The sequence below is a fragment of the Oryx dammah genome, unplaced genomic scaffold (assembly GCF_014754425.2).
Source record: "Oryx dammah isolate SB20612 unplaced genomic scaffold, SCBI_Odam_1.1 HiC_scaffold_1, whole genome shotgun sequence".
NCBI lineage: Eukaryota > Metazoa > Chordata > Mammalia > Artiodactyla > Bovidae > Oryx > Oryx dammah.
The window spans coordinates 50,441,554-50,453,254 of NW_024070185.1; the positions used below are offsets into that span (position 1 = coordinate 50,441,554).

General features: G+C 38.7%; 1 protein-coding gene across 2 annotated transcripts in view; it reads left to right on the forward strand.

The window, feature by feature from the left end:
* OSTF1 (osteoclast stimulating factor 1) overlaps positions 1-11,415 on the forward strand; it is a 55,242-nt gene extending 43,827 nt beyond the window's left edge. Inside the window, exons 9-11 of one of the 2 annotated variants that reach the window (XM_040255551.1) lie at positions 2,594-2,692; positions 10,483-10,513; positions 10,895-11,415. In XM_040255551.1, coding sequence (XP_040111485.1) covers positions 2,594-2,692; positions 10,483-10,513; positions 10,895-10,934 — 170 coding nt within the window. In that variant the 3' untranslated portion in view covers positions 10,935-11,415. The remainder of the gene's footprint in view (positions 1-2,593; positions 2,693-10,482; positions 10,514-10,894) is intronic. The other variant, XM_040255637.1, reaches the window with a different exon arrangement.
* Positions 11,416-11,701: the final 286 nt, after the last annotated feature.

Sequence of the window (11,701 nt, forward strand, 5' to 3'; positions counted from 1 at the left end):
CCAGGGATATCACCATATACTGCACCCTGGTCTAGAAGGCTATAATAAAGGATACTTGAGTTCTCAGCCTGCATGTCATGTAGATGTACTATCGTTAGGGATCCTTGGAACAATGTGAGTTTTTAATTTGAAGTTTGTTGATGATGTAAACTCTAGGAATAAGAGATCAGACACCTTGATGACCTCTGTAGTACCCCTCAAAAGTATGCCAAGAGATGTGTTGTCTGCTATGGCAGTCACTAACCATACAGGCTGTTGAGCTCTTGAGATGAGGCTAGTCTGAATTGAGATGTGCTAGAAGTGGAAAATGAACATCAGGTTTTGAAAACCTAGTGGGGAAAAAAAAGTGATGTATCAGTAATTTTTATATTGGTTACATGGTGAAGTGATAACATTTTGGATATACTGGGTTAAGTAAAATATATTGTTTAAGTGAGTTTTATATGTTGAAAATGCAGCCATTATGTGTTGAAAATGCAGCCACTAGAAAAGTTTAAATTACATCTATGGCTCACATAATTTTCCACTGGGCAGCACTGGTTGAAATGGTTTTCCTCTGGCATCCTGTCTCTGAACATTTCCCATCCTGACAGAAATCGTGTATGTGAGTTCTCAAGTGTAAAGTAAGATGTGATTAATCACAGAACTGTGGACACGCAGGATGTTTGACCTGTAGCACAGTGAGAGAATGAGGTTTTCTATATCACTCCAGCTGTGGATAGATCTCAGGCTCTTCACAAGAGATTTTTCACACACAATCACCATATTGCTAATTAAATGTACTTTCTCTCTCTTTTTATTTTGGCTTTTTCCTGTTTTTTTTTTTTTTTTTTTCTTGGCGATATTTTTGTGCCTTTGAGTTTTAGGACATTTATTTTTTGTTTACCAAAGAGGATGTGTTTGTAGAGAAAATGGCACTCTCAAACACTGTGGCAGAAAGTGTAAATTGGTAAGCCTTCTTGGAAGGCAATCTGACAATAGCTAACAGAATGAAAACATACATATCCTTATATTTCAACACCACTAGAAAAACATCCTTCAGAAATACATAAAAGATGTGTTTCAAGGAGGTTCATGGCAGTATTATTATGATAATGAATATTAGAGTCTAAGTGCCCATCAGAGAGGGGTGGTTAAATAAATCTTGGAACATCCACAAAGTGGATTAATTATCAATGTTTAAATAAATTGAGTTATAAGTACGTGTACTACTAAGGAACAAATAGCATGATATATTGTTAAGTTAAAAAAACCAAAACTAGTATGGCAGAGGCCAACACAATATTGTGAAACAATATTCTCAAACCAAAAAAATATCAAAACTATTGGTTATGAGTGAGAAGAGGAAAGGGGGAAGGATAAAGTAGAGCTAGGGGATTAAAAGGCACAAAGTACTGTGTATAATAATAACTATAAATGGAATATAACCTATAAAATTTGTGAATCACTGTTGTACAACAGAAACATATAGTATTATACATCAACCATACATCAGTTTTTTTTTTTTAAAGGAAAATACCACTGGCAAAAAAAACCCCACATCAAATTACAGACCAATACCTGTAGTATGATTTTGTATATGTGTCCACGAGTGCCTGTGAATGCACTCTTGCATGTAAAGGAGATGGGAACTGATGCCTGTTTGTTGGGAATGGTCACCTATGTGGAAGGTAGAAGATGGGGAAGGAAAGGGTTAGTTGAGAGCTGCAATGAGACATAAGCTTTTGTTTAGCATATGTCTGTATTTTCAAATCTTTGACAATGAGAATATATTTATGAATTCTGATGTAATTTATAATGAAGATGGGGGAAAGGTGAGTGGAAGATGAGCTATGCAAACAATGGATTGCCTCCAGATTTCAAGGTTTACTAATTCTGCTAATAATGTTTGAAAGTATGCTTAAGATAAATATTAATCTCCTCAAGCTCAACTCACATCGTCTTTTCTAAAGACCTTCTTGAACGAAAGAGGCAAAGGGTGTATTATTGCAAGGCATGTTGAGTCTAACTGACCTGGTGTTGTACATGGAGACAGTAAACGTCTCAGGGAAAATTTCACATGCAGTTCTACAGGGACTTGAAAGGCTGTATGTCAATTATATATAATTATTATAGGTGCAGCAGTAAGCTCCCTGATTAAAGATGCCAAATACGCTGTTGCTGTCTTGTGAAAGTTTCACTGAAAGAGCTTACTTTAGGGCCAGATGATTCTGTCGTTTTGCCAAAAGCGATGTTTTGAGGGAAAGAGGATTGGCTGCTCTATAACTAACATCATGACTGTTTGTTATATAAGAAAGTTAAGAGAGTAAATCCTAAGAGTTCTCATTTCAAGGAAAACATTTTTTTAATATTCTTTTAATTTTGTATCTATATGGGATGACGGGTATCTACTCAACTTGTGATAATCATTTCATGGTGTTTGTAAGTCAAATCATTATGCTATGTACCATAAACTTATAGTGTTGTGTGTCAATTATATCTCAGTATAACTTGAAGAAAAGAAAGAGAGGAAAAAGAAACTTAAGAAAAAGAATGATTGGCTGCTACTATAGAGTCTTCAAAACACCTAATTTCCTTTCTTGTGTTGGGGAAGGTGCTAGAACAGACTTAAGAAACAATGAGAAGAAGCTGGCCCTGGACATGGCTACTAATGCTGCCTGTGCATCTCTCCTGAAAAAGAAACAGGGAACAGGTACTTGATTTTAATCCTTTTCCCTCATAATGCCATCGCGACCTAAGATTTATCGATTCAGTATTGAGGAAAGATTTTTCTTGCTGAATTCTACAGATGATTCTAGAGTTAGATTTTATGTCCTTGGTCTGAATCAGAACCTCCAACATGGACAAATATATCTGTAAAAATAAATTTGTAGAGACACTGATCTTTTGCTGTGATTAGTATGTTTCTCCTTGTAATCAAATTCTAATTACTTTACTTTCTATTATACTATATTTATCATATATATAAAGAAATATTTCTATTTCTTTTTATCAAAGAACCATTGTTTCCATACTCTTGTTTTAGATTATATATATATTTTTAGATTTTTTAATTGAAGGATAATTGCTTTACAGAATTTGTGGTTTTCTGTCATACATCAACAAGAATCAGCCATAGGTACACCCATGTCCCCTCCCTCCCAGACCTCCCTCCCATCTGTCTCCCCACCCCACCCTTCAGCCTGTCCCAGAGCACCTGTTTAAGTTCCCTGAGTCATACAGCAGATTCCCGCTGGCTATCTGTTTTACACATGATATTGTAAATTTCTGTTACTCTTTCTGTACATCTCCCCTTCGCCCTCCTCTCCTCCCACCTTGTCCATAGGTCTGTTCTCTGTGTCTGTTTCTCCATTGCTGCCCTGAAACTAAATCCATCAGTGCCATCTCTTCAGATTCCATATATATGTGTCAGTATATGATATTTATATTTCTCTTCCTGACTTATTTCACTCTGTATAATGGGCTCTAGTTTTGTCCACCTCATTAGAACAGATTTAAATGCATTCCTTTTTATGGCTGAGTAGTATTCCATTGTATATATGTACCACACCTTCTTTATCCATTCATCTGTTCCACGTTCTGGCTATTGTAAATAGTACTGCAGTGAATATTGGGGTACTTGTGTCTTTTTCAGTTTTGATTTCCTCAGGGTATATGTCTAGGAGTTGGATTATTGTGTCATATGGTGTTTTTATTCTTCACTTTTTAAGGAATCTCCGTACCGTCTTCCATAGTGGCTGTATCAGTTTACATTCCCACCAGAAAGGCAAGAATGTTCCCTTTTCCCCACACCCTCTCCAACATTTATTGTTTGTAGACTTTTTGATGATGGCCATTCTGACTGGTGTGAGGTGGTATCTCATTGTAGTTTTGATTTGCATGTCTCTAATAACGAGTGATGTTGAGCATCTTTTCATGAGCTTGTTAGATATCTGTATGTCTTCTTTGGAGAAATGTCTCTTCAGGTCCCTTTCCCTCTTTTTGATTGGGTTGTTTGCTTTTTTGGTATTGAGCTGTATAAGCTGCTTATATATTTTGGAAATTAATTCTTTATCAGTTGTTTCCCTTGCTATTATTTCCTTTCATTCTGAGGATTGTCTTTTCACCTTGTTTGTAGTTCCTTTGCTGTGCAAAAGCACTTAAGCTTAATTAGATCCCACTTGTTTATTTTTGTTTTTAATTTCCATTACTCTAGGAGATGGGTCATAGAAGATCTTGCTTTGATTTATTTCATTGAGTGTTCTGCCTATATTCTCCTCTAAGAGTTTAATGGTTTCTGGTCCTACATTTAGGTGTTTAATCCATTTTATTTTTGTATATAGCATTAGGTAGTGATCTAATTTCACTCTTGCATGTAGCTGACCAGTTTTCCCAGCACCACTTATTGAAGGGGCTGTCTTTGCCCCATTGTATATTCTTGCCTCCTTTGTCAGAAATAAGGTACCCATAGATATGTGGGTTAATCTCTGGGTTCTCTATCTTGTTCCATTGGTGGCCAAAGTATTGGAGTTTCAGCTTCAACATCAGTCTTTCCAGTGAACACCCAGGACTGACCTCCTTTAGGATGGACTGGTTGGATCTCCTTGCAGTCCAAGGGACTCTCAAGAGTCTTCTCCAACACCATAGTTCAAAAGCATCAATTTCTTCTGCACTCACCTTTCTTTATAGTCCAACTCTCACATCCATACGTGACTCCTGGAAAAACCATAGCCTAGACTAGACGGCCCTTTGTTGACAAAGTAATGTCTCTCCTTTTTAATATGCTAGGTTGGTCTAGGTTGGTCATAACTTTCCTTCCAACAAGTAAGGTTTTATGAGTGGTTATTGCTAAATATTTTTAATTTATGTATTCAAGAGTTTTATGATTATAATTTGTTTCTGTTGTAAATGATGGTATCAATAGGCTGTGATCAAAATTATTCTAGACTTTGGAAACTTATCTGTTCACAGTTCTGTGGGTGGTTTTTAAAGATAGCGTGTATGATCTCAAAGATAATATCTATTGATGTGGGAGAAGAGGTTTGAAAAGTTTGAACAGTTTGGTGGTTTTGAAAAGGTGTTAAAGGAAAGAAAAGGTGTTAAACACATTTGTGCCATTCATGATACTGTTCAGAAACTGGCTGTTTATTTGACTTCTCAGTATGTAGCCTATTGAATGTGCTCCTCCAGATTCATTCTGATATGGTGATTTTCCAAAAAGGAGTTCTGGGAGGAGTAGAAGGGTGTGCCTTGAACTTCTCTTCCCATCCATCTCTTCTTTGTCCCTCTTTCATTCTTCACTAGCCTCCTGGCCCATGAGAAACCCAGAGGCGTTTGGGAAAAAAGATGCTTGGTTGGAGAGGACATTTGAACTCAGTCCCCCCTGCATTGGGAGCATTGAGTCTTAGCCATTGGACTACCAGGGAAGTCCCATGGATACGTTTTTACTACTATTTTCTAGAAAGGAGCTGTGCTTAGTCTCTCAGTTGTGTCTGACTCTTTGTGACCCCATGGACTGCAGCCCATCAGGCTCCTCTGTCCATGGGGATTCTCCAGGCAAGAATACTAGAGTGGGTTGCCATGCCCTCCTCCAGGGAGTCTTCCTAACTCAGGAATCAAACTGGGGTCTCCTGCACTGCAGGCAGTTTCTTTACCAGCTGAGCTACCGGTGGCAGGGGAGGGGGCAAAAATGGAAGACTCACCTTTTGCATGCGTTCACGTTGCTACTCATCATTGTGGACTCTTTTTAGTATTGCTTTAGAGCCCAAAGTTTAGTCTGGTCCATGTTGGTGGAGAATCACCAAAAGAACTTTTTAAGAAATTTCTATTGTAGAGGGTAAGTGCATGTATTTTCATTTTATCCTTAGGGTATTATCATTTTCAGAGTTCTAAAACTTGGGTCAATGAGATACTCACTTCTGTTTTAATCATTTGAATCAAATTCCAATTCATGTTTGAATTCTTGGGAAACTTATCCCTTGATTTATGAGAAGAGTCAGTATTATGCTGTCCCATAGTCCATTTCTAGCAGAAGCAACAAAGTACAGTCAGTTGCCTGGTCTCCTGGCTTCATCAGTCAAAAACAACAAACAGCCTGCCTCTCTCCTTGGCTTACCAGGGGCACTTCCCAGAATCATCCTTCTTCCATACATGTGTGCTAAGTTGCCTTAGTCATGTCTGAGTCTGTGCAACCCTTTGGACTATAGCCTGCCAGGCTCCTCTGTCCTTGGGATTCTCCAAGCAAGAATACTGGAGTGGGTTGCCTGTCCTCCTCTAGGGGATCTTCCACCCAGGGATCGAACCCACATCTCCAGTGTCTCCTGCATTGGCAGGCAGTTCTTTACCACTAGTGCCACCTGGGAAGCCCCATCATCTTCCTTACCTATCATCAAATTCTCATCATAGTTCTCCTCACAAATCCATTGCTCCTTTTGTTCCTTATTTCAGATGAGTGTTTGTACCAGATGTTTATTTAACCTCAGTTCAGGTATAGTATAAACCATTAAACAGTTAGGGATTTCTTACTTATTTAAGCCATGAATGTTCATTGGCAGAGCAAGTTGTCCTTTAAAGAAATTACTCGTGCATAGATTTATACAGGTTCTACTAACAAAGTAAGAAAGTTTTTACCGGCTGAGTGGTGCTCCCCAGCAACATTTTGACCCAGAAGTCATGTTAGAAGCCATGTGGGAGAGACCCTTTTATTTGAGGTAGATCTCCCACTCCCTGCTGCCTTGGTTGAGTCAGGAAGAAGGACTGTGACCTAATTTCCTTTCTCTGCCGCTGACTTCCTATTGCTATATTAGTACCTCCAAAGCATCCTGACTGAGGAGTACCAGTTTCTTATGAGTTAAAGGTTATCAGTCTCATGCACACTGAGTGTGATTGTGATAGACAAGGAATATATCACACCTGCTCAGACCCAAGAGAGCTACACCTAGAAGGCTCCACATGAGCAACTGGAGCAGGAAGAAGCAGGTGACAAAACTTTTCTCTTTTTTTCCCTTTGATTTTTTTGTAGTCTTTGTAGAAAAGGGCTAGGAGGTGGATGCCCTTTTTCTCTGTTTACTCCAAGTATCTCTAGTCTACCCCTCTAAATCTGTGCAATACTCAATTCAGTATTGAGGTATCATCTTGGGACCTGGCACACAGAACCAAGAAATGAATTTTCATATTTCAGTTTTCATATTACCTTTTTCTCTGCTGCTTTTCTTGTTTCATTCCCCTAGTCATCCAGTTAAAAAAATTTTTAATTTGTATTTTGATCCTAGTTGGAATAAGAGCTTGAATTCTGGGTCATATAGCTAATTGCCAACATGAACTCTAAACTAGAAAAGGTATATTTTCCTATTGTTGGCCACTTTTGAAAGTACCTCTTGAATTTCTTATAGGGACAAGATAATTTACATGTTACACTAACATGAAGAGTAACTTTAGGATATAGGGGTAGGGTCAGGCCATGACTGAGGACTGAACCTTGAACCTTTAAGTTGTTCTTCCAGTTTTTAAAAGCTGGGGTATAATTTATACTAACTAAAATATGTAAATCCTAACTGAACATCTTGATGATTTTTTTTTTTTTACTGTGTTTTGCTTTTCTTTTTCTTTAATTAATTAACCTGGTTTAATTCACACTGAAATTTTGTTGTTCTTGTTGTTTTTTGGCTGCATCATGAGGCTTGTGGGGATCTTAGTTCCCCCATCAGGAATCGAACCTGGGCCCCTGAAGTCGAAATGCAGAGTCCTAACCACTGGACGGTCAGGGAATTCCCACTGTGCTTACACTTGTTAACCACAACCCTGATCAAGATGGAGGGCCCTTCCCACATCCCGGAAGCCTCCCTCAGCATCCCCTGCTTCTCTCACCATAGATTAGTTCTGCCTGTTTTTGAACTTAATATAAATGGAATCAAACAGTATGTGCTTTTTGATGTCTAACTTCTTTCATGTAACACGTCTGTGAGATTTATCCATGTTGTGTTTTTCCCTCCATCATTTATTTATTCACTTGTATTTCTGTCTTATGTTCTGGTGCTTGACGAACATGTAATCCAGGGCAGTGAGACTGAGGAAAAAATGGAAGTGAGATAGCAGAGGCTGAGGAACACTGTTGGGGGGTACATTACCATGATGGTGACGCCCCAGGATGGGCTGTTGAAGATACAGCCCATCATCAGCACTGGGCCATATTGGAAGTTTCCAGAGAAACTGTCTCAGAGAGTCTATGGAAGGAAGGAAGGAAGGAGAAGGAGTTTATTAGCTTGCCTGTCTCTCACTTTGTGTTCGGTCAGCATTTGTACCATGGCAAGTTATCTTTCTCTTGCTTAAAGCAAAGTGCCAAAGTAACAATTGAAGGATAGAGAATATTTCCGATACAGCAAAACATAGGATTATAGTGGCAAAGTACAAAAGAAAGGGGGAGAGCTTTGCTATATTTGTTCTTTTGTATTTAACTTAAAAAGCTACCAGTTCACAGCCAGTCGTGAAGTTCATGGGTGTGTGTGGGATAGAAGAAGACACCTTCCTCCCAGGTCTCCAGAACTCCTTTGAAAGAGAATGGAGACAAGTACAATCAACCTGGAGATTTCTAGTAGTTTGGAAGCTGGTGTGAAATCGCTGAAGCATACTTGTTCTGCCTCTACTCACTGTTCTTTTCCCTTCGTTCCATGTATAAGATGTAAGATAAGTTGGTTTCTATATCCCTCATATTGACTCTCCCCTGCCCCTCCCTTTTTAAAAATCGTTATTTTCCTAAATATATTCTTTAAAAGACTACAGTATCATCAAATATCTTGTTATAGTCTAGATTTACCATTTTCTTTTATATGTTTATTTATTCTTTGCTTACTTATCTGTTTATTTACAGTTTAAGTAGGGTCCAAATTGATAGCTATGTCTCTTATTTCTCTGCTTTCGTTTTTCAATTAATGTTTCCTTCCCCTCTCATTTTCCTCTTTGTTTGGTCTTACTTTTTATTTGTTAAAGAAATTGGGACAGTTTCCCTGAATTTCCCAGTCTAGACATGGCAAGCATGCATTTCCATGGTGTAGTCTGTCATGCTCCTCTGTCCTCATCTTTTTGTCAATTGGTGTTATGTCCAGAAGCTTGGTTAGGCTTAGATTTTATCTGTCTCAGGGGTAGAGGGAAGATTACGTAATAAAATTGTGTTCTTCTATCAGAGGCACATAATATTAATATCTATTTGTCACTTGTCCTGTGATATTGGCATCCATGGATGATTATTGTCTAGATCCATTGTTTCACTGATGGTTACAAAATGGTGATATTTTAATTTCATTCCCTTCTCAGTTATTTGTTAAAACATCCTATAAAGAAAAATTTCCCCTTATCAACTGTTTGCTTACTTAGAGCAGTAGTTTGTATAGCAGGGGCAGAATAAGAGTTCTGCCCCTGAAAGCCCTTTAAGAGTTTTCAAAGTAACCTGCTGGTTCTCTATTATTTTTTGAAGGGAACCAATGAATTCTCTTTGTGTGTTGAAATATTTGCTGTGTTTTGATCCAGTATTGTTAGTTACTGGTAGCCTACCTTTGGCTAGTGGAGACCCCTTCTAGTTGGATCCTGAGCTCTTTTAAAATGATGCTGTGTTTGCTAGGTTCCTTGTTTTATAGCTTAAGAAGGGGTTTCAGGTCCATCTTTTACAGTTTCTGTCCCAGACTTGGAATCAATCATATCTCCAATGAGCAGGGGCTTATCGTATTTAGAGACAATGTTCTGGGTGCTATAGTACACATTTATTGAGCTCGTGGTCATGTATGGATGTGAGAGTTGGACTGTGAAGAAGGCTGAGCACCAAAGAATTGACGCTTTTGAACTGTGGTGTTGGAGAAGACTCTTGAGTCCCTTGGACTGCAAGGAGATCCAACCAGTCCATTCTGAAGATCAGCCCTGGGATTTCTTTGGAAGGAATGATGCTAAAGCTGAAACTCCAGTACTTTGGCCACCTCATGCGAAGAGTTGACTCATTGGAAAAGACTCTGATGCTGGGAGGGATTGGGGGCAGGAGGAGAAGGGGATGACAGAGGATGAGATGGCTGGATGACATCACTGACTCGATGGACGTGAGTCTGAGTGAACTCCGGGAGTTGGTGATGGACAGGGAGGCCTGGCGTGCTGCGATTCATGGGATCACAGAGTTGGACATGACTGAGCAACTGAACTGAACTGAACTGAACAGTGTGTTTATACTTGCATTTCAGTTTTTCACTTAAAACTATACCTTGTGTAAGCTGTTTCTATAGGAATTTGACTAGACTATTTGAATGTGAATGGACAGGTGAACAGGTAAAAAGATCAGATACCTTCCTTTTGAACTCTATTTAGGGTGGACAACATTTGATGGGGTTCAGCTCTTTCTGTTTTAAAGCATTATTTATTTTTCATTTCAGTTTCCTTGCTTCTGCATATTCTTTATCAATGTTTGCTAAAATGAACCTGAAGCTTCTATGTTTTCATTCTCTTTCTTTTCCTTTTCCCCCTCATTAGTTATCTTTCTACCCAGTGACCTTGCCTTCAGGTAAGGCTACAGGTTGTGGACTGGCTGAAGCCATCTGTGCACTTGTCACTGGGAGAGGAGGTCTGGAAGCACAGGTGTCAGGGTGGACGGGCTTCTGGTGTGTCCCCCGTTGGTCCTGGCGCATGTGGCTGGTTGTGTTCTGTGGTGGGAGACAGACTAACAGCACCTCAGCACCACGTTTGTTGCTTTTGTGCGTGTCTAGGTAACATGCAGACCAATGTAGCTGTCAGCCTCTGTGGCAGCAGAAGCTGATTAGCCTGGAAAGCAAAAGTAGAGAAAGATCCTTGGGGGAAATACAAGGAGCTAGGAGCTTTGAAACTGAAAAAAAAATCCAAGCCATTTCTAATTTTTCTGTTTTGCTTTTCCCCCTGTTCCTTTTAGATGCAGTCCGATCATTAAGCAATGCCGAGGACTATCTTGATGATGAAGACTCAGATTAATTCCCTTCCGGAGCTTTGAGATCTAAAACTTCTGTTGCTTTTGCCATTTCAAAACCTTGTCTTTGTCAGAAGAGTGTTGGTAACTGTAAAAAAAAAAAAAAAAAAAGAAAAGTCTATATGAACGTGGCAGTATTGCACTGTGTTTGAGTAGAACTTGTAAGTGACTAGTTCTCACCTTCAGTTTGCCAATAAGTGACTGGATATTTTGCTGTATAAAGTACATGTTTGCTCACCAGAGTAGAACAAGAAGAGATTATTTCTATTTATCAAGCTTAAAGGAATTTAAAAAAATTTTTTCTTTAAAAAAGTCAGATTTTTTTTTTTTAAAGTTCTTTACCTCAAGGATTGAGATATTTTGAGTGGATTTTTCAAGGGAGGAATGCTTATTATAATAACAAACCAAAAGATTTAACAGAAAATTGTCAGCTATTCTGACAAAAATAAACATTTTAAGAGACTTTATTTCTTTTGTCTGTTTTATGGTATTATTCTTTGCTGATAAATAAATAAAGCTTTTTATATTTAGGTGAAGCCTGATTTGATTTTTTAAAATACATTTTGTATTATTAGCAGAGAAGAGTCACAGCAGCCAAATTTCTTTCTTTTTTTCTGGGTACAGTGTACTTTATTGTTGGTACAAGACAAGGTGGGGCTCCCTAAGCCCCTCCCCTTCTGCAGGGGCTATGGGATGGAAACTGTGGATGTGGGATTCTCAGTGTGTTAGGGGATCAAGCTGGCATAGTAGTGG